The 23525-nt window shown below is 41.6% G+C and overlaps 1 protein-coding gene across 8 annotated transcripts in view; it reads right to left on the bottom strand.

Moving 5' to 3' along the window:
* Window positions 1-1447: 1447 nt before the first annotated feature.
* LOC144468621 (kazrin-like) overlaps window positions 1448-23525 on the bottom strand; it is a 32667-nt gene continuing 10589 nt past the window's right edge. For 2 of the 8 annotated variants that reach the window (XM_078178228.1, XM_078178225.1), the window contains 8 exons: window positions 21455-21671; window positions 20720-20987; window positions 19393-19740; window positions 18580-18703; window positions 17875-18019; window positions 12248-12437; window positions 6954-6974; window positions 1448-5305 (listed from right to left, as the gene is read on the bottom strand). In XM_078178228.1, the coding sequence (XP_078034354.1) occupies window positions 5072-5305; window positions 6954-6974; window positions 12248-12437; window positions 17875-18019; window positions 18580-18703; window positions 19393-19740; window positions 20720-20987; window positions 21455-21671 (1547 nt within the window). In that variant the 3' untranslated portion in view covers window positions 1448-5071. Of the gene's footprint in view, window positions 5306-6953; window positions 6975-10904; window positions 11106-12247; window positions 12438-17874; window positions 18020-18579; window positions 18704-19392; window positions 19741-20719; window positions 20988-21454; window positions 21672-23525 lie in introns of those variants that run through there. The other 6 variants (XR_013493835.1, XM_078178226.1, XR_013493834.1 and 3 more) reach the window with 6 other exon arrangements.

A 23525-nucleotide genomic window follows, 5' to 3' on the forward strand; every position in this document is an offset into this window, starting at 1 on the left:
GACACAATCGAATCGGGCTACGGGCTTGTCACCTGACTTCAAATAAGCGACCACTGTCCTGCGATTTCCACGCGGCTGTTCCCTTGCGCCACCTTTAGCCTTTATCCCAACCCCTTTTTTTCCCCAGCCCGACCTCAGATTTCCCTCGAGGCCGGAAAAAAAAGGAACGAGAGGGCACCCGGTTTGCACGCCCTGCGAAGCGTCGAAAGAGTTGGAACGGTGTCCGCCGCGACGTGTTTAGAGTTTTTTAAGGAATCTTCGAATTTCGGCGCGGGTCTTTGCACTGTAATTAATTAAAGGATTGATTAATCGTACTTTGTGAAAATTATTAGGTCTTGTTGAAAAATGATATTGATATTATCGAATTTGCTTGGTATGGATTGTTAACATTTTTAATGTTATATGGCGCAGAAGATTTAATTTTATTGTGCGTTAAAGGATATAAAATATAAATACAGTAAATTAGAAAAACTATTTTCGATTTTCAGGTTTTTAATATATGATAATTTTTTTAAAGTTGAAGATCGATAATTGGGAATTTTTTAAAAAATTATTGAAAAGCCGTAGCTTATTTTCTAATGCAAGATATTATTTAAAAGAAAATTGTGCTTTATTTAGACACGGCTATAGTCTAATTGTAATATATAAATATAGTATTTTAGGATAAGTATAGTATTCTAGTATAAATATAGTATTCTAGTACTATAGTATAGTCTACTATAGTATAGTAGTCTAGTATAAGTATAGGGTCGATAAAAAGGTGGAAGAATGCTCAAACTATTCGCCATAATTATCCATTAATGGTAACTGTGTACGTTTAGTGTTTTAAATGTGACATAAAATAACATCGAGTTAGTTCAAATAAAAAGTCGTGAACAAAAAGTTTCCCTATCTTATCGACCGTGATATTTTACCAATTGAAGAGGGTGCAGAATGAAGATCGATAATACAGAACAGATTCTATACTACATTTTTTATTGAACATAATTGTATTAAACAATCATGTGGATATTCGTTGATTTATTCGAAAATCCAGTTTTAGTTTTTAAATTGATCTATAAAACATGAGAATCTTTCAGAGATTATTATTAAATAAAAGAAGACCACTACCTTGACAATATTACAATAAAATTATTCAATAAAATTGGAATAAAATTGCAATTATAAAATATGCAACTAGATTGAATTTAAAGACTATTTTTATGCTTTCCAAATAGTTTATACTGCATGCTTTAACAATAAAATAATTTTCTATTTTCGACTTTTATATCGCCAAGAATTTACTCTAAACGCTTAAAATAAATAATCAAAACAGACAAAAGCAATTACCATTAACTATTCCAAACGAGAATAATAATCTTCCGATTATCTATATTAAATAATAAATAATAACCTTTCGCCATAAGATCCACCGCGATTAGGGGTAAGAACGGAATCGACGTCCGCGTTCCACAGAAGTAAAGGCATTCATTTATTTCATTTCTCCCAGATATTTAGATTACAACTCACACAAATATATACAGACGATACTGAGCACATTTACAATGTTTCTTTCGATCATTTGGTCGCGTTTATCAGTTAGACATCCACAAGCGAATGTTACAATTGCTCCAGTAAAATACCATAGACGATCACGTGACGTCGAGGACCGGACGCGGCGGGTCCACCCGTCGATCCCCGATCCTCTCTCGTCGATCTTCCTTTCGGCACGTGCCGCGCGCACGCCAAATAAATTAGAGGGCCCTAAACTAATTTATCCGAATAAATTACTTAGGTGTGTAAAAAAAAGAGACAGAGAGATAGAAGTAGAGAGAGAGAAAGATCGAGATAAATAGAACAAGATAAAACAAAGAACAAGAGAGAAATAGTTTCACTCGGGAGAGTATTGATCCGTCGTTTAGCCGCGACAAACGACGATAATACTGTGCCATCGTCAAGCAACGATCGAAATAAATTACCGCCAAGCATAAATACGAATTTCTCGCCTACCAATAAATATTCAATTACACGGAGGAGGGGAGGCTGGTTTTATTATCTACAACAAAATCAACGTTCGAGGAAACCGATCGAGGCACTGTCACTCAGACGACAGCGATCATCGCGTCGCAGGTTGGAACGCGCGCGGTCCTCGGATCGGTGCATCGCGCGACACCCGACGATCGTCTGGATCGTCCAGACGTGTTCTGACAATTAATATCGGCTCGTTAATATCATCGTCGACCGATCTCGTACACAATCGCCGCCCCGGTCGCGCAATAAATTACAGCTCGCATTTGAACGGCTCCGAAGACAAACAATAAATGATCGATCCCCGGCGAGATACCGTCGCGACGATTCGTGCGGCGAATTAAATAGGTCCATAGTGTGAAGCACGATCCTCGCCGACGAATCAAAAGCTCCGGAAACGCGGCGCTCGAGTCGCCTAAATAATTTCACCAAGTCCGGAACGACGGCGCGGGGGCTTCTTACGATACGAATACAACGAACGCGTTTACATGCTCGTGAAAACCATGGCTTCGCTAAGCTAAAGGATCCGAACGTTTTTCCACTCGCGACGCGCGAGAACCGCCGACGATCTCGGCGGGAAGATTCGTTTGATCAAGGAGAGAGAAATCGTCGCTCGGACAAGGATCGTTTCGCTTCTTAATCGTTGTCCTCGGCGTGTGCGTTCGAGGGGGGGTGGTTAACCGCGTTTTTCTTACACGTTTTGGTACACATATGTACAAATATCGCGAACGTAGAAAAACATAACGAGGACTGGTGGAGAAAGGAAAGAGAGCTAAACGGGGCGTCATCCTCGACGGAGTTGCCCGCGTGGGATCGTCGGTACGCTATAATAGTTATAGATCGCGAAGGTTCGCTGATTATTACACGGTTCTCGGTTTAGCTTGGTCTCGGGCTTCGTCCTAGAATATCGCCTCGACGATGAGACGTAGGTCTACGCTTATTCGAGCTCTATGAACGGCCGAGAAACAGCGACTTGGAATGTTTGTTGGTTGCCGGTCCGAACGGTTCCCCGTGTTCCTCGCTGAACACCAATGGAAGCCCCAGTACGCTTCCACCGTGATCGACGGGCGATGATCAACGTCGCCCCATTCGATCGTACAATAAACGGTAAATCGATCGCACGATAACGATAAATCGATCGTACAATAGCGACGAAACGGTCGCCTAAATCATCGATCTCCTAGCGATCGCGTCTTCGTCGCGCAGTTTAATCAAGTGTTTCGCGCAGCCTAAATCGGTCGTCGCGACTTCGATCTCTAGATCACAGACAACGAAACTCTGGTGCGATTGTTAGGATCTTTCGATTCCGATTGGTCGTGGGTTCGTTGCAGGTTCGGTCTTCGATTCTCACGGTTTGGCAGCAATTCCAGTAGAACGTGTTATGTCTCTAGGTCGATCGGTCGGTGTCCACGTGGTCGCGCGATTCTATTAGGTCTATCGGAAAGTTCGAGAGAATTTAATAAACTTTTAGTATACTTAATAATAATTATTGTACAATAGAATTTCTGTCGGTGATTATACTCTATAGCCAGCGTAATGGCTATTTTAAATATTATTTTTGAAAAATATATGTTTGAAATAAAGATGTGAATATTTATTGAAAATTGCAGTGATATTCGACTTTCTGGTAGATTTAATACTATCGGCTAATAATAGTGACTTAGTCGTGATTTACACGAATTTAAGGTCGCGGATTGTTCGACCAATTTGCGTATTATTCCACCGACTCGACTGCGATTAGGTTAGCGTGTTGTCTCGTAGATCATCTTCCTCGATTATCTGTCTACCGCCGGTGCTACTAGTAACAGTCTTTCCTCTACGTCTACGTCTTCTTAACTGATTACGAAAACTGGTCCAGACGGTCGCAACACGTTCTCCGCGACTCGATAATCCACGGCTCGCGAACGCGAACTCGCGGGCTTCCGGTCGCGCGCGCGCAGGTACAAAAGTCCGATCTCGCAAACTCGCCGGATGATCGTTAAACGCTAAATCCAGATTAAATGTCCAGTACAGCTCGAAGAGAGGTGAAGAGAGGTGGTATTATATTTCTCTCGATGGATAAGATCGATTGGAAGATTGCGATTAAGCGGATTCGAAGTTACATTGTTTCCGCGCGGGTGAAAGTGTCAACGAGAATGGTTCGAGCCTCGTTCCCTCTTCTTCGTTGATGCGACAGTCATCGCGGCGATCCTCCTTAACTATACCGAACCTAGGCTACCAGGCACGGTCTGTCGCGTCCTCCGGATAACGCAGGTTGCGGCGCGAATAACCGAATCGAACGTGAAACAGCGATTTTTCAAGAATTGTTTATGGCAGAAGGCGAATCCTCTTAGAGTAATCGGTGAATTAATGGTTAAATTAATGGTTGAACTGACAGTTAAAATAATTGATAGTAATTCAGAGAATTATGAAACTTTTGTATACGTCTTCTTAGCGAACATTATGTTTCTGTTTCTAACAAAGGAAAATGCTCGTTTGAAAAATGCAAAGAATTAAAAAATATGTTAACATCCTCAAAATCTTTGAACCTTCTCGCAATTTTCAATTCGACTTACTTTATATAATATACTTAAGATAATTCTATAATAGTCATCCTAATTGCATAAAATCGGCAATCTATCAGCAATGACAAGACATCGCCGTCTAAGTCCAAAGTAACGAAAAACCGATCTATAAATCCAGAAGACGTATTAAAAAAACTTCCCACGATTCAAGGAAAATCGCTGTTCCATCTCCGACCCAGCGACTCGGCCTAGGCCAGGTAGGTCCTAGGATTGGTCTTCGGGTTACCGGGGGGATCGTCCTTGGTCGGGCAGGGCCACGCTTCCTCCACGAGGCTGCCGTACCTCTGTACGCCTGGGAACGGTGGCCCGGTGCTCTGCGGCGAGTAATAACCGCCCTTCAGCTGATAATAATTGCTGGTCTGCTGGTATTGGTATTGATCGCTCGCAGGAAGTATGTTGCTGTATCCGGAATAGGAGCCGTACTGCGAGGAGTACGTCGACGAGTATCCTCGCTCGCTCAGGCTCCGGTAAGGCCCCGAGTGCTGGGGCCTGCCCTCCTGTCAAACGGGGGTGCTGACCGCCGCGCTCGTTATGTAGTCGATGTCGCCGATGCTCTTCACTCTGCGGTGCCTCTTGTTACCGGTGATCGGCCTGGGTGGGAGCTGCGGCGGCGGCGGCGAGTTGCTACGGGCGCTGCTCATGTACTGACTCGCTAGACTTCCGGTGTCCGAGGAGGACGACGGGGAGGCCTTCTCGCTCCTGGGTCGCAGACCGAAGGCTCGACTTAGAGATCCCTGCGGAATCACCGAAATGATTAGATCGCGCATTTTAACGGGGATGTGGTCGACGACTAGGTCCAACGAACTCGTGACGCTAACTTCGGTGGAGGATGGTGTGGTGTAGCTATAGGACATTTTGTCTACTGGGGGGAGAATTTAGGATTGGTTGGGGTGGTTGGTAAGGGGAATTTTAGATGGATTTAACAATGAATTTTTTTGGGATTATATGTATTAATATGTTGGTTATTCATGTATTAATATTTTGGTAGCAACTGTATTAATATATTGATATTCTGTACATTAATATTTTGGCACCCTGTGTATTAATATATTAGTAAACTATATATTAATATTTTGGCAACCTGTGTCTTAATATATTGATAGTCTATATATTAATATTTTCGTACCCTATATATTGAATGACTTTTTATTCATTAAAATATATAAAAATTAGGAAACCTCAGAAAAATAATCCTAATAATTCTTGAAAAATTGTCTTAAGCACTTTCAAGTATAAAATTTGCATCTGTATAATCGAAACATTAATAAACATTTACAGAAACTATTTCTTTGCAATTATAATATACCGTAACAATAAACTATAAAATGAAGAACAGAAACTAGAGCCAGCATATTTAAAACTCATTGTTAAAATTTGAACAGTAGACATTTATTTTAACTCTTGCCCAAATAAAACAATCGTGCCGATATTAATATTTCCAATGTCTCGTTTCGTTTAGCTGTTCGAGTTCGGTGAACCTCGTCGCCTAATGCAACTATAGGTCCCGTAACAAGCGATGATCCGATAGAGGACACTTCTATATGAATGACTATGATGTCTCATGCGAGTTCGGGTTCCCCGAGTAGAAATAGGATCGATACGAAATTATTAGGTAGAAAGAATGATCGATCGTGTGACCAGAAATTGATTGTTCGAGATGATCTATGATTTCGATAAATTAAACACCGCCTTTGGAGCATATACAAAAATTCAGTGAAACGATGACGAGTTCGTGAACCGATCGAACGACAGACAGAAATGACGCATGTGTTCAGAGTTCGTCGAGAATTGCGTCTCGAATCGGAACGTCTTCTTTTCTGATCGTTCCGATGCGAGATCGATGTTTCGGCATGAGTGACTATGATTCTGTGTTTGATATGCGCGTGCAAGTGAGCGTCGAACGATTCCAGGATCTATACAGTATCCAGGAAACGTGGAGATCGCGCGAGGATGATGATCCAGCAGCGCGAACGAAAAGCGAAGGATTGCTGCGTGATAATGGAAAATCTGGTGATCGATTCCAACACAACAGAACACGACAAGCATTCTTTATACTCTAAAGAAAATTCAAACAATAATTCAATAATAGGATTGTTAATATTCGATTAAAAGCAGGGTTAAAAGAAGGAGTTAAGCTGATCGAATACATCGAAACTGGCTAAAGTCGAATCAGCATTTCTTGATCTATGCTTCTACTGTTAATAAAAATCTCTTTCGATGAAAATAGATAGCATGATTCGAGTCAGCCAATTTCGACGATGATCGGAGGCACTCGGAACAAGGGTGTCGAACACGTCTACCGAGCAGGACATCGGCCAACGATGATAATAAACTAAACACGCACGATGATACGCAAAAGTATATGATGAATAGGGCGCATACCTGTGAGCTCTTCCACGACAACTAGTAAAGGACGAAACAAGGTCGATTAAGAACCCACACACCCTGGCTTCCACATTGAAATCATCAGTTTATATATTTACAACAATGGCATCGTCATCGTTATTATAATTAGTCTTTTAAGTGGCTAGAAATCGTATGCGGGGCAATCCGTTTCAACGCGGCATTCGCTACAATTAAATGTGATACCCTTCTTTTTTTGAGGGGGAAGGAGGGGGGAAGGAAACGGGACACTCTCCGATTAACATACACTGGAAGTGCGGCCGAGAAAAGAGTGGCGGGATCGGAGCTTTCTGTCCGATCTTCACCTTCGACCTTTATGTACAAGTGTTTACAGTACGGCGGCGATACAGTCAGCCATTTCGAGGAAAATATAGTCGTGGACTAATTAGGGGTCGCTCGTAACTCATCGATCACCCGGTGGATGATAATAATAATATTATTTATATTTATTTTATAGTTACTTCGCGTTTACTTTAAAGTTACTCTATATTTATTTCGTAAGTATTTTATAGTTATCTTATAATTATTTTCGATTATTCGACGCGATTCATAGCAAATAATAAGCTTTAATTAATTATTAGAAAATGAAAGAGAATTCGAAGTTAGTGAATGGATATTTACTGTGTCACTTGTTTACCCTTTGCACTATAATAGCTAGTCAGTCTCGCGATGCAAATCTACTAAATATTATTAATTTCGTGTATATCGAATTAAAAATAAATTCTTCCGTTCTCAAAATCTAGAAACGAAAATAATATAAAATTAAAATAATATTAAAATATATGATATAATAATATGTAATATGTAATAATAATTTAATGTACTATTTTTAATCTTAATTTTATAATATACATATATATATATAATATATGATTATAATAATATAATATAAAATTGAGATTAAAAATACAACGTAAGAACAATAAAAAAACAACAAAAATTGTCTGATCCTATTAAGGAGAAATAAATGCTGATCAACGCAGCGTGAAAGGTGAATCACAGTGCAAGGGGTTGAATAAAAATAAAAATAAAATAGTCTCGATCAATTAATCTTGCTTTCTCTACTTCGACCGATGGAAACGATGAAATGAAATGAATAAAAAGGGGGTAGTTCGGAGGATCGACGAGTTACGAGCGCAGAATACCAACCAGACGATTCCCTGGGAATTCGACTAACAATTTAAGCTCGTGTTTCGTGAATCGTGCGTGCCCCGACGATCGGTTGCTGCAACCATCGTGACGTAGCGCGGGGTTTTACAAGATTTACAATTAGACAGCTCGGGAAGTAGAATGATTTATAAATCGCGTATTTTCCTAGGCTGAAAGCGGGCGTTTGCGCGAACGCAGCCCGTTCTCAGTCCTTCTCTATCGAACATGTCTCGAGGCTCGAATCGGAGGACTCGCGATCACCTGGAAACGTGTGCGGAGGGGCGGGAGGGGGAACAAGACGAATCTCGTGAACTCGGACGCCATTGCCGCGCAGATCGAACGCCCGTCTTCGTCGTCCGTATTTCCGCGGTCGGATACAATAGCGATCGAAATTCGCGAGGATCGTCGACGCGTCCGCGCGCAGCGTCGAACCAGCACCAGGATCAACGATCCGATTCGATCGGAATAATACGTTCGGCGGATCGTTCGACGCTACGTCGACGACGCGACGGCGGTTTGATTTTCTCGACGAGGAGACATCCTCGGTGGTATCAGCTGGTCGCGAGGATGTCTCGTCGCTTGGCAGGGTGATCTAAGATAACGATGAGTAACTACTATGTCTCTACGAATACGTGGAGCCTGCAACGCGACGACGGATCGCGTTCGTCCGGTCACGTGTTGGTGACGACATCGAACGCGTCGATCAGCTTTCCAAAGATTAGTTTAATCGTTTCTACGCGTCGTCTCGACGAAGTTCGTTGGAACTGAATTTCCTAGCTTCTGAATTACATCGCTTCTGAATTACCTCGCTTCTGTACAATTAATTATTGTGTAACGCTAAATTGAATCGCGCATGCGTCAGCGTCGCCTGTACCGATACATTCAACAACCTGCTGCTAAGAACTTTAATACATTATTTCTAGATGTATATTCACAATGGTTACGAACGATTTAATATCTATCTATCTATCCTATATTTATATATATAAATATATAAAGGCGAAGTCGCGGATAAGTACAGCTTGGAATAGAAAATCTATATCTGCGGCCGCGAAGATTTGACGAGATTCAAAACGGATTGTCGGTCGATTATTTTAATCGAGAAGTGATCCGATCTTTGGCGCTCGGTTTCACGATCAACGATTAGTCAACGATTATTAGTCAACGATTATCAGCAATTGTTTAATTTTAATTATTAATAAACGATTATCAATCAACGATTATCAATAAACGATCATCGATCCGTCGTCGGCGTTGCACGCTCCGAATAATCAACATCGAGGCTTCCGACGAGGGTGGTTCGCCGCGTTCGCGATCAAAGCGAGCAGAAAACGTCTCGATTATTTTCGTCGGCGAACCCCGTCGCGGAATCTTCGTGAGCGCAGGCCCAGGACTCGTTTGCGCCGCGGCCGAGTGCAACGGCGACAGAGTTTAATGTACAAGAGAGACGTAAACGAGAGGCGAGAAGGTAAACGATGGATTAATTAAGTAGATCTAGAGATACATGTACGTATATATATAATATATACATATATACCGAACCTTTTTCAAGTAAAGAAGACTGCAGGTCTGCGACGATCCACAGGATGCAGGGACAATGATTAACGTTAGGTCCGAGAGCTATCGTAGCTCACAGCTCGCGACCCTTCGCGTCGCGCCGAGCCGTGCGATCCCGTCGCGGTCCTTTATTTTTCTCTTTTCCTTTTTTTCTCGGGTGGTCGCGCGTCGCCCCGAACAGAATGTTAGAAAAATATTCTATCGCGGTGAAACTGAAATACCATACCTGAGATACATGGAAGTGTCTGGTTTTTGACTCTCGTGGGGATCCTTCGCTCGGTTCTAAATCGTCGGCGACTCGAAGGCGACGCGCTCATATCGATATCGATGATCGTTCCGCGAAGGGATCGCACCCTCCGCGCGGTAAGGGTCAAGCGTGTTCAGGATGCATCGAGATTAGGAGAACAGCATGTGTGTTCAGCTTGTTTTATATATTTTGTTTTCGCGGAGCGTTCTGGCGCGAGCGTGCTCCGCCTAAGCGATGCCATGCAAAGTCGTGCGAATGAGAAACGAAACGGAAGGCTGAAAGGCGAGCTTTTATATTTACAAGAAATGAGATGTGACGAGAAATAGTTAGAGAGAGAGAGAGAGAGATAGATAGAGATAGAAAGAGAGAGAAAGAGAGAGACTCAGAGATAGCTCAGAGAAGGGTGCATGGTGTAAAAGAGTCCCTTTGGGGGATGGCGGCTCGAGCGACGTCGCCGAGTTACGGGGATCAAAACCTCACCGCTGCGATCGAATGAAATGCTTCGCGATCGAATGAAAATCTTCTCGTTCAAATAAAAATCTTCAAAATTGAAGCGAACGCTTCGCGATCGAATGAAATGCTCCGCGATCGAATGGAAATCTTCACAATCGAATGGAAATCTTCGCGATCGAATGAAAATCCTTCGCGATCAAATAAAATCCTTCACAATCGAATGAAAATCCTTCTCGATCAAATAAAATGCTCCACGATCGAATGAAATGCCTCGCGATCGAATGAAACGCTTCTCGCTCGAGCGACCATCGTGACAATGCGTGACACACGGTGATACAAGTGATGCCGGAGCGACAACGGCTTCTCCGCGTGCTGTCTCGAAAGATGTTATGCGAACGGTAGTATACAAAGTGGAGGGTGTGTCATCCGTGTGACGTTAGCGGGTGGCAGACACTTGGCTATTTTTTTTGTTATTCAAGGCAGATTGCTTCCGCAAAGTGGATTCGGAACACTGAAATATTTACCTATTTATTGCGACAATCCCCCGTTTACTTTTGTTTTCTTTTTTTTGTTTAGTTTGTTTCTAGCACGATCGAAGTGTCAACGTCTTAAATATTTATTCTGTTACTCAAGACCCCGTTACGTTTCGGACTGTCATCTATCTGACGCCCCTTCGTTCTCATATCTGGCGATTTCTTTGAAAAGTACCACTCCATAGACAACTACTGAAATCAATAAAAATTAGTCGTATTTTTATGCGTCCGCGGGGAGAGGTGACGGGGCGCGGCTCGTTTATTTAGCAGCGTGTGCGAGCAACGTGGACGATTTTGTTAGGTCTGTGCGCGCCCTGTGCGAAAACGTGCCTTTGTACTCTCTCTGGAATGAAGCGTTAGGTTTGCGGAATTTTGCCAGCGAACTCTAATTGAAAACCATAGTCTTGTAAATCATGAAAAAGTTAATTATATTTCTTTAAAACTGAAGGAAAAATCGCTATCGACAAAACAGTCGTTTTACATCCAAATTCTTATATCAATTCTTTTTCAAGTATCTCTCTAAGTATTTTTTAGATGGACCTCGTTACAGCAGCTATCAATATTAAATTTTCATATTCGCTTTAAACAATATTAATTCCATCTATTTATTTTACTTTTATCTAATTTATTAGGTCGAAATAAAATGCTATATTTAAATATAAATATCTCTTTTCTTCGAAGAAATTACCGAGATCTCGTCGTTGTAAAAGAAATAATACAGCAAAGGGTTAAAAAGAAGCATACTCTATTCCTCTAAGTGTTCAACTGAACCAGCCAACGGCATGGATTAATTCCAGGTCCATCCAAAGTACTTTCCAGGGACTGTGTTCACCACGAAAGCTGCTCAGCGATGTTAAATTAAAACCGAAGAAGCCAATAATTCACGCCAACATTAATAACAAAATAAAGCTACATACTCTACCCCTAGGTCTTTAAAAAGAATCCATGGTGACAATAAATACTATATCAAGTGCTTCTAAGTCATCAGTTAAACATATCTGCCTATAGAAGCTGCTATGAACACCGAACAAAAATAAGCTCTTAATCCCAGTCTTGGTATACTAAGCCTCTGCACCTGACATCAGAAACAGGACACCCCAAAAATTTTCTCTGTGATCGATCGGAAGCGCAATTTGAGGATCGATCTGGCTACTCTATGTTTGTACTGCAGCGATAGAAGCGATCTGCCAAGAATTGCTCGTACCCCGTGCAAGAATCGAAGAGATTAGGATACCGTACAATAGAAGTAACGCTAAGTAGATAGGAGCACCGACGTGGTATACCCGGTGCAGTCGTGTACGGACCAGGCGGTGTAAATCTATACGGTACGTTACCCTGAGGCTGGATCTGCGTCTATCGACCGTGCCAGTGTGATTAGCCGTCATGTGGAGGGCCGAGAGGGAGCTCTGATGATGCTGTAGGTGCAGCGCCCTGCTTCCACGACCGAGGCTACCCCCTGCGCTCACGGTGCTCATCGGACGGCCACCGCCGCTGCTGTTCCTCGGGACCACCTCCAGCTGACTTCTACGCACACGCACAACCACGCTTCATGCACGCCTTTCTCTTGCGTGGGAACACGCACGAACCCCGCGACCGCGCTTCGATATGCACACACCTTTTTTGGTGACACCGCGGGACACACACACGTTCGGCACAGTTTGCAGCGAACCTCTCTCTTTTCTTTTTTTTTTTCTTTTTCTTTTTACTTTTTTCTCTATCGTCGAGAGGTCTTTTTCACCTTTTCTGTCTCCGTCGAGCTCGAGTGGCCCTTTCGTGAAGGGGCGTGTGGGGTGCGCTCGGATGGGGTGCGAATTCTCGGAATAGTTTGCTAGTTACTTGGCGTACCAGGGGGAGAGGGACTTGCCAGAGATGGGCCGGTTAATCGCCGATTTAATGTGCCATCGGGTCTGGCGTTCATTTTGATAAGAGGTTAATTATTGTTGAATTGATTGAGATTGCGATTGTTGCGTGAGAATTGAATTTTTTGTTTTAGGGGTGAATTTTCGTTGGAAGAGAATTCGCTGTGTTAAAATTGAAGTTCATATGATAGAATTGAATTTACTATGTTAGAATTTAATTTACTATGTTAGAATCGAATTTACTATGTTAAAATTGAATTTGCCAGGCGACAATTGAATTTACTATTTGAAAATTGTATTTGCCATCTTAAAATTGAAATTACTATCTTAAAATTGAATTTGCCATCTTAAAATTGAAATTATTATCTTAAAATTGAAATTACTATCTTCAAATTGAATTTGCCATCTTAAAATTGAAATTACTATCTTAAAATTGAATTTGCTATCTTAAAATTGAATTCGCAACATAAAAATTGAACCATCAACCTTAAAATCGAATCTGCCACATCAAAATTGAATTCTCCACATTCAAACTGAATTAAAATTGACTCCAACACAAAATTGCATCCACAAGTGTCACATTTAACTATATCCTCCACCATCTCGAATTGAAATTAGCATTCCACGGAATTCGCTTTCCAATTACCACGAATCGCGTCAATGTAATAATTTTCTCAGAGATTAATGCCCAAGTCTGGAATCGAACGGACCACGTTGAATCCTCGAAAGTTACCGTGCATGGAAAAACGGACTCAATAAATACTGTATCAATCTTCTTTTTATTAGGACGATTGCCGCGTCGCTCATACCTGTCCGACACAGTTTTTAGTCGATCTTTAACTTTTTTCGAATGGACGTCTCTGCGCAGTGATAGTGACGGACGCTTGGAAATTTGTCACGCGAGCTCGGATCTTCATATACGCTATCGTCCTTCATGTTAAAATCACAATTACAAAAGATATTATATAAAATGTCCGAATTATTAACAAACTATAACAATTTATTTATGACCGCACAGTGATAAAAATATGAGAAAAGCTTGGAAGATTCAACGTGGTCCATTGAAACGTGATTGATCTACTCTTGGGATTTCTATTCTAAGGACATGATAACATGACAACGAGATTACACGGTGAAAAACAATTGTTTAAAAAACGAAACAGGGTAATAGCTATAATGGTAATTAATGTAAGGGTAAGAGGAGTGACATTGATACCGAAATTCCGGGGGGTGATCAGGCGTTAAAGTTCCGTATAGGTTAATTGTCGAACAGAGGAAGGTGCAGGGGGTGATGGAGGGTGGTTCGGTCGAATATAATTTTTGGCACACAAAATCTATAGTGATCGGCAACGTTCGTTAATTTAAGGCTCGCTGCAAGTGCTCGACGTTAGGACCAGATCGATCATAATGAATATCTAGTTACAACATAAATATACATACACAAGCATTTTGTGCACCATTGATATATATATATATATAATATATGTAGAAGAATGAATATATATGATGGCTCGGCCGGGCACCGGACGCGCAAGGATCGTCCGCAATGGGGATCGACCGAGTCGCATCGGGGCCGGCTGGTCAATTGGAATAAACACCGAACAGTCAAAAAATGTAAATATCAAAGTTGGCAAATCAGAAAAAGGTAAAAGGAACCATAATGCATACTGGTGTGATCCATGGTTATACTCGCGGCGAAACGCGGCGACCGTCTGTCACTTTTTAATACGGTTTTTCTAGTTAATCAACCGAGCGGTGATTGATCATTAATAATAACAAATTGTCCGAAGCGATTAAAAATTACTGAGATTTTAACCAGAGTCTATGCTTCGCTTTAGGACCATCCGATGAGTAACTTAGAGCTGTCCTAAAATGTTGCAGCTTCGAAGACGGCTGCCATTTTACTTTGCCTCTGACCTGCTCTGTTTGATTTAGACACAAGTATAATATTCTAAGACGAATTTATTGCAATTTATAATATTGTTTAAATAAATAGAATTCTATGAATTAGCGAGCAATATTCTTCAAACAAGTATAATTTTACATTCAATGTTCATCTTTTTCCAAGGTACAATTTAAAGTGCGATTAAAGAAGTCTACATAACCTCCAAATATCAAAGAATCGCAAAAATGGCTATATAGTGAATTAATATAAAAATAAATTTTGGTAGAATATTTTTCTGAAAACCCGACAGAGGCAAAGTAGGTGGGACGATGCTCTGCTATAGTTTAGGGGATGGTCCTCTGGATCCCGAAGCTCCCCAACTGAGAGACTTCTTAATTAAAGCTGTCGCCTCCTTAATTCAAAGCATCGCATTCGACGATTCCGGCCACGTATCACACCAGAATTACTAAATAGTAACATGTGCTGTACATAGCGCAGTGCAGTGCAGGCGGCAGCTGTGGGCTACGGCTCAGCTATGAAAGACATTACCGATGGATCCGCGATCGAGTGGACTGCAGACCCAGCGACATTTGCTGCGGTGCCGAGTAACAATGTTTCAAAGAAGAAACACATTTCGTCCGGGTATGTTTGTATATGTACATTATGTCGACTGTACTGTACTGTATTTACGTGTGTGTATTCCCGATATATCCAAGTATGGCGTGTGTATTACGGATGAGTACTTAGGCTAACGGGGACCAACCCCGGGGTGGGGTGTCCGGCGCGACCCCGACCGTTCCGATACGGCCCGGCGATCGGTGAAACCCGGCGTCTCGTCGCTCGGGGTCGCCGGGACACCCGCTTTGGCGTGTACAGTTACCTCACTGCGAATCGATCATTCGATCATGCTCGTCACTACGGCGATCTCTACCGGAGACCTTCGTGACCCGACTGGTGTCCGATGTCGATTGTCTGAATGAGCTTGTGTACCCTGTGACGAGCAGCGACCATTCGTGGCGATCCCAAACTAGCTCGGTTCTCGGATCACGGTGTTGCCTCGTTAAAAGTACAGTGTGGTGGGCGCAGAAGCTCGTGGGGCGAAGCATAAAGTCTAATACTTTTGTATAATGTTGGTAGTTGTTAATTGTCAATTTTTCTATGATTATGTATGCGTATAGAATAAGTAATATCAATCGTTGTTTAGGTGACGCTCGATTATTTTCAATTTTAAGTTAATATATCTTGGTGATGGCATAAAGGAGTCTCACAGTGAAATAGTTTATAATTTATTGTATATTATTTTAGAAGAGTATGAAGAGTTTCTGCGGTCGAATTATAGCATTGAAAATTAAAAATCGCTTACGAAATACTTCATTAAAAACGCTGTCATTGTAAATATTATTGTATTTGTTTATAACGTATACGTAAGCATATAATAATTGAACAAGATCTAACAGCGTTATACGAGAATATTTAGATATTATAGTTCTGTCTCACGTGACCACACTATACGCAACGGAGTTAATTAACAGGAAGACGCGTATAAAGTTTCGCAACTCTTTTCCCTCGATTATAAAAACATTCGTAAAAGAATTAAAAATTTTTAAAGCAAAGGACAGTGAGTCTAGATCACTATCATCAATTTCCAAATCTTGGAACTGCGAATAGAATTTCAGGAATTCTCGTTTTTTAGCTCCATAGCGATAAATATAAGAACGCGGCCTTTTAACGAGGTAACACTGTACTCACGAGTACACGGGGCTCTTCTCGCGAGCAGAATCACCGCTCGACTATTTACAATCTCCCGCCATTAGGGACGCGCCCTCTTAAACGACACCGATTGCGGACTAATAGTAGAAGCTTGCCGGTCTTGCTATAATATTTACAGATCACGATTACACACGATCCCCGCGATCTTCTTCTACGTTTCCGAAGTAGAAACCCTGAAAAATCGAGACCTGTCCCGACTCTATACAATTATTAAGAACGCCTTCGTGGCTGACGCGAGCGTATATCGCGACGACTCCGCGCGTGTTCTCTCTCTGTTTCGCGCGAGCCGGAAGCGGCTCGACGGTGTCCACCGCGACGGAAATAATTGACAGCGATCTCAACGGAATCGTTCTCCCTACGATAGCTCTATATAAAGCCTTAGAGAAGCCTCGCGAATTAAAATAGAGAGGGCACGCGAAATTTTCACACATGTTCCGACGTTTTCAAATTTCACGCACGTTGTCCGCGCGCTTTTTTTCATCGAGCACGGAGAGAGAGAGTGAGAGAGAGAGAGAGAGCGACTGTTGTTAACCGGTTTCATCGACAGAAACTTGCGACGTCGGTGCTCGAGACCGACACGAAATCTGTTTGAAGTAACCTGTTGCGTGGCCCGAGCTCGAGAGAATATCGGGACACGGCATCGAACACGTCCGACTTGTTGCAGTTGCTTCGGCGATGGTTTTTGTTTTCATCGTGGTTTGGAGACGACAGAGGCGAGAGATTATTTAATTTGATAAAGAGGGTTGTTTAGAATATATGAAATAATTTTTAAAAATATTTAAAAGCTAGTGTGAGTTCGATTTGTAGGCCATTGTTTGAATAAATATACATCAAAAAGCAAAATTGCTTCACAGTATATTAAATATAAGTATTCAGACGATTTATAAAATTAAAAAGATAGAAGTGTATTGATAGGTGCTTCCAAGTTTAATTTCTTGGCCGTAAAACTGGAATAAATAAATATATATCCTGAAGCTAACTAGAAAATTATTGCAACTGTGTAAAACTGTATATTAAATATATTCTTCTTCATAAAAAAAGCATCGTCTTTTTACAAGAATTTTTATTATATAATAAATAAATATATATCCTGAAGCAATTTAACTGGAAAATTGCAACTATATAAAACTGTACATTAAATATATTCTTCCTCATAAAAAAAGCGTCGTCTCCACATAAAAATTTTTATTATACTTTTAGAGCCATCGAATACTCGAAATTAACTTCCCCGGTCGACCCAATTGATAGTCGCTATCTGGTGTCTTTTTCAGAATAACAAAGCGGCGCGGTATCGTCGAAGGACAACGCGCGCCCGATAAGGTCTCTCGAGCAAGGACAGTTGAAATGGAACCGCGAGAGCGATGATACGTGTTTTCGGGGTCGATCTCGTTATGTCGATTAGTGAGCGTTGTCCAATGTCGCCTCGGGATGATAGAAGACTGAGTACCTTGCTGGAACGACGATGGCTTCCAGTTCGGCGGTCAGGTGCCGTCTGATCATGTGTTTAGCCGGCGGTATGCCCAACGCTGTGGCCATCGTGTCGCCGGTGAAGGATGGCTCCAGCACGACCAGGGCACCGTGCACACCCGAATCTAGTTTTGGATGTTAATCAGTACTACCATCGTCTCGAATCGCAAGGAGAATCTTGGTACGAACGTCCGCGAAAATGGCGTCGGGTTATTATTACGTTTTAGGTTAGGTAACAATTTCTATGTCCTAGCTGGCAATTTATATATTTTAGGTAGCAATTTCTACGCTTCCATTATACCTCCATTTGTAAATTAAATAAATTAAATTAAACATACTTCACTGATTTTAAATATAATGTCTGATCTTTCTCCTATCTTGTATTTTTTATTTTTTATTTCGAACAAAAGTGCCATTTTCGTGGAACGTCCATACGCATATCCCACTGAAGAAGAAGTTAATTAAAAATTACGTTGCGCACGGAGAGACCGCGCGCCACGGCATTTGATCCGCCGTGGATTTTTTGAAAAAAGAAACGCCGATTTCAAAGGCCAAGGCACCGGGAGTGGTTTTAATTTTTGAGTCGCGCGGACGTTCTTCAAATATTACAGCCAACTAGCTGGCCGACCAGAATAATTTTGTCCCTTTTGACGGTTCCTCTCCGCGGGTAATTACGGGAACGTACCTTTCAAGTTCTCGGCGTATTCGGTTAGATCGATGCTCCTCGCCCACCGGATGAACCTCTGGTTCGTCCAGACTAGAGGATCCGTGTCGACTTGCTCGCACTGGTGTCTTCTGACTGCTAATGCCTGTCGGGGAACACGGTTAACAATGTTCTTTGTATGTTCGTATCGACGTATATTATATTAAATTAACGGGACAATTTTTTAAATGCTGGGTCAATTAATTTGTACGAATTGTTTGAGGATATTTGGAGACATTGGGATAAAAATCAAGGCTGAGAAGTGTATATTTAGGTATTTTAAGCTATCTATTTCAGTAATTATACGGAGTTTAGCAATTATTATTTTTATGCGATTTATCGTTTGGATAATTATTATAGAAGAACTGTGTGAAAGCAATAGACTTTTATCGACTGAAAAATGACTAAAGATAAAGATATTAATTATTTTATATGGCATATTAGAAATCTAAATCTAATAAAAATATATAGATTTGTCACTCTGTTTAATGCATTAATTTTAGCAATATTCATTTTCGTGCCACTTACCATTTACAAAATTATCATAAAAGAACTCTATGAAAGGATTACTCTTTCATCGACTAAAACTATTATATTAAAAATATGTTAAATATGAAATATATAAAATATACTAAAAATATACTAAAAATATGAATATCTTTACCTATCATACTAAAAATCTAAATGTAATAAATCTATCCTAAATATAAATCTGTCGCCCTGTTTAATGTATTAATTATGAAATAATTGCGAAGAATTAGGCGAGATTTTTTAGATAAATTTCAGAAAAATCACCTGGCGATCGTAGTTGAGCATACGAAGCAAATGAATGCCGTGCACGATGCTCGCCTGATGGAACTTCCTTGAGACGCCGAGCAGCTTTTCCAGCTCCTTTTTGCCGAGATGATCGAGCATCCGAGCGTCCACCATATTGGTGGCGAAGTTCTCTGAATATTGTGCGAGTCCAAGGTCCGGCAGCCACTCGGAGCTGACCCACGTGTGACCTAGTTGAGCAATGCATGGATATCGAACTAGACTCGGATGCCGATGCTCCTCGATAGCTAAACGTAATTTCTTTCTGTGTAGGGGGTGCGCCACGCCCAGGCCGGCCTCCAATTCTGCGTCGCTCAGCTCCAGCAGTACCTAAACAATATTTTAAGGTTTCAATACAGTTTTTAATTCTAGAGAGAAGAGGCTTCGCTGACTTTGTCCTGTGAGGGGTATAGTTGTTCTTTTATTGTGATTAATGTTCTTTCATTCTGATTAATATTCTTTCATCGTGATAAATGTTCTTTTATTATGATAAATCATTTTGCATTTAAATAAAAGAAAATTGAGAATGCTCTATGTGAAGGTTTAAATTAAGGTGGAATTTTAATATAAAGGAAGACTATTTTTAACGTTCATTGGATGGATCTGCTAACAAAATGGTCGCAGGTTGTTTATCTCTTTCCTAATATTTTATAAAAATGAGAGGTAAAATATCCTTTGCTGTTTTTAATAATTTTGTAAATGATCCATTTTCTACTCAAAAAATTCTATGGAGTATCGATTAAAAAATGTAGTAGATACTTCCAATTTTTAGTACATTTATTAAGTTAATATTTATAATTAAAACTCGAGAGTTTCTTGCAGTGCTATTCACCCTCATTTCCACCCCCTATCATTTATCAAGTAAACATCATCAAGCTGCCGAAGCAGGTATAATTTACTTATAAATCTTCCTATTAAACTCTTCATTATAAATTCAATCTCATCCTCTCAGAATTTTTAATATAAACAATAATCACCGAACTGCATATTTAACGCCTTACGACTGATATTTTTACAAATCGAACAATTTTTATTTAGCCAAGATATCCGTAGTTTACCAATCACGTCCGGGCAATTAATTAATAAATCCAGCTCGCGATTTCAGCGAATTGAAAATAACTCCTTCGAGGCCCTCCTCGCACAGGAGCGCGTAATTGTTGACTCGGCCCGAAATCGATACTGTTATTCGCAATTTTAATGAAGCGGTGCCTCTCCCCTTCCCTCGCCCCTTTCTCTCTCTCTCTCTCTCTCCGATTAGTAGGGGCAATATATGCGCATAATGTTGCCGAACTCGATCAAACATATTTACCTTGCCGGACTTGACGTTCTCGGCGCACCGTGGACCGTACTGCGGCATGCCGAGGGCGACCTCCAGCCAGGCGAGCACCGTCGGCGCCCTCCACCGTTCCATGGGCACGGACGCGGCTTCCCTGAGCAAGCGAAGCTTCTCTGCGTAACCTTCTTCGGTGAGAGGTGACCATGATCTGTACGGATCGAAGCCGTCCGAGCCCTCGTTGCTGCCGCTGCCGCCGCTCGAGTTGTTCGCCGCCTTTCGATGCCGTGAACGGGCGAACACTCTGAAAGAACGTTTCGTGACGCGATTTTCAAACGCCGCAATCGTCGCGCCAGAATTTTATTGGACGTGGCCATAAATATTATTCGACCAGGATATTTTTGGTAGATGGTATACGATTTGCAAAATGCAGACCGTATACTATCAAAATTATTATTCACTTCAAGTAATATTGGTTTAATATAATAGAATTCGATATTTCGAATATTGTAATATACTTCCTCAGAAAATGCATGTCTAACGAAGAACTACGGCCATGCCAAAATCTGCCGTAGTTAAAGGGTTAAATAAAAAATAATTTTGACCGCAGAAAATTCGCCAAAAAGATCGTAAAAAATTGTATGGAATAACAGATATTTGACCATAAAAATTGATAGGCGTTTCCCTCCGGTCTCGTAATATCGGAGCAGAAGGTTCGCACGAAGCGCGTTTGCCAATGCCGCGGCGCGTGCGAAAATGGCGTCGTCTCACCTGGAAATAGAACCCCACGTGCCACCTCGGGTTGCCGAAGAGCGCGAGTGCGCGGCAGGTGCCGCGATAGGTGTGCTTTGTTTGCTCCTTCTCGGCTCGGATTCCAACGGGCTCGACAGCTGTTCCACCGATCGCGATAACGACGAGTTGTCCATAGACCTAGAGAACGCGTTCAGGGGTGACAGCGTCGGGCTGCAGTCCTTCGGCGTGGTCGCTGCTGAAATGAAAACATGCCCGACAACCGTGAATCAACGAATCGAAACACCGTAGCCTCTTGAAATACTCGACAGTGTATTTTGGGAACGCTGTTGCTAATCCTTTATGCGAAAACCGTAGATTTTAATTGGTAGAACTTCGTTTTTGCTGCATCGTATTTAATTTAGTGGCTTTAATTTAATTTTTGATTCAATGGCTTTAATTGAATTTTCGATACAATATCATCAATTCAATTTTTGATTCAATGGCTTTGATTCAATTTTTGATTCAATGGCTTTGATTCAATTTTTGATTCAATGGCTTCAATTCAATTTTTGATTCAATGGCTTTAATTAAATTTTTGATTCAATAATATATTCAAACAGCTAATATATTAAAAACCTAATATATTCAGTACTCATACTTAATATATTCAGTACTCATACCTGATATATTCACTACTCAAAATATTCAACACTTATATTTAATATATCACGTATAAAATCATCGTCTTGAATCCAACCCATCGTCACAATGCATCTCATTGCACCCCCTAACCACCATCTGCACCATTCTGACCTATCAGTCGCCGCTCAACAAAGAATTCTCGAAACTCTCACAGGGCCCTCCAATAATCAAAATATCTGCGTCTCGTGGTACAACATATCGCAGCCTCAAAAAATATTTGCAACTTCCGAAACCTGTCAATACATCGTACAGTCGTACCTAAAACTCCGGGACCCTATTAACCATCCCTGTCCGAACAAATGCATGCGCATGCGTCGTCGAAACAGCAGGCAATTAGCCGATTGTTCGGACAATACCACAGCACAATGATATCCTTATCGGCGTTCAACCGTCAGAGTAAATAAATTAATAACAAACGCCAGTTTACAACGATTCCTATACCATGAATAGCCCCATTGTTCGGGCCAATTAGCATCGGGAGCCGGCCGGAGCGAAGATCGAGCGGAGAAAACGCTGAGCGAGTATCGCAACGCGAGACACGTTGTCGCAAGGCGTGTTACGATAACCCGTTCGCGGCGGGACGTTATATCAGGGAACGCTAATTAGCTGGACGGAGAGCGGGCGAAACGGTGTCGGCGAACGGGAGCCGGTAGAATTCGCTGACAGAAAAATGCACGGGCCTCGGCGCGCTGTCCAGACCCACGCCTGACCCAGACCGCGAGACAGAGAGGAGGGACAGACAGGAGGGACGGAAAAAAGGCGCGCAGAAGCGGGAGGAGTTTACCGGAAGTGGAGGACGGCGACGGAGAAGCGACGGTGACGGAGGAACGATGACGAAGGTGCGGCGACGATTGCACAGCGAAATGGAGAAGAATGACAGACGGAAAAAGGAGGACCATGGGGGGCGAATGAGAAGAAACGAGGGACACTCGATAAGAGCAAATTTTAACGCTAATTGCTTACCGAGTCTAATGCGTTGTTTTTTCTTCACGGCCGACGTTATCTGCCGTGATTGCGGCGCAGCCGGAAACACGTATCTTGAGCAGATAACGATTGCCGCGCGATTCGGATGGTTTAACAAATTTTTTAATATTGTGCAGTTAGACGTGTTCTCGGAGGTCCGGAGAATTGTTTACAATGCGAAATATTTATTTAACTCGCTCAGAAAAATTGTAGAAAAATGTAGGTTCGTTGAAGATTTGAATCTATAGAAATATTTCCGTCGCTTTGAAAATTATTTAAGAGCGTCCAGTTTTATGCAATATTAAAAAAATATATATTATTTTACTCGGGAGAGTCCACAGAATAATTCCTGGTAATTTTTGATCGAATAACTGCTATAGTTTAATCGCGAGAATTTTTCAAAGTTGAACAACCGATATCGCGAATGTAAAGAGCGACGGAGTAT

The sequence above is a fragment of the Augochlora pura genome, chromosome 4 (genome assembly GCF_028453695.1).
Source record: "Augochlora pura isolate Apur16 chromosome 4, APUR_v2.2.1, whole genome shotgun sequence".
NCBI classification, from domain to species: Eukaryota; Metazoa; Arthropoda; class Insecta; order Hymenoptera; family Halictidae; genus Augochlora; species Augochlora pura.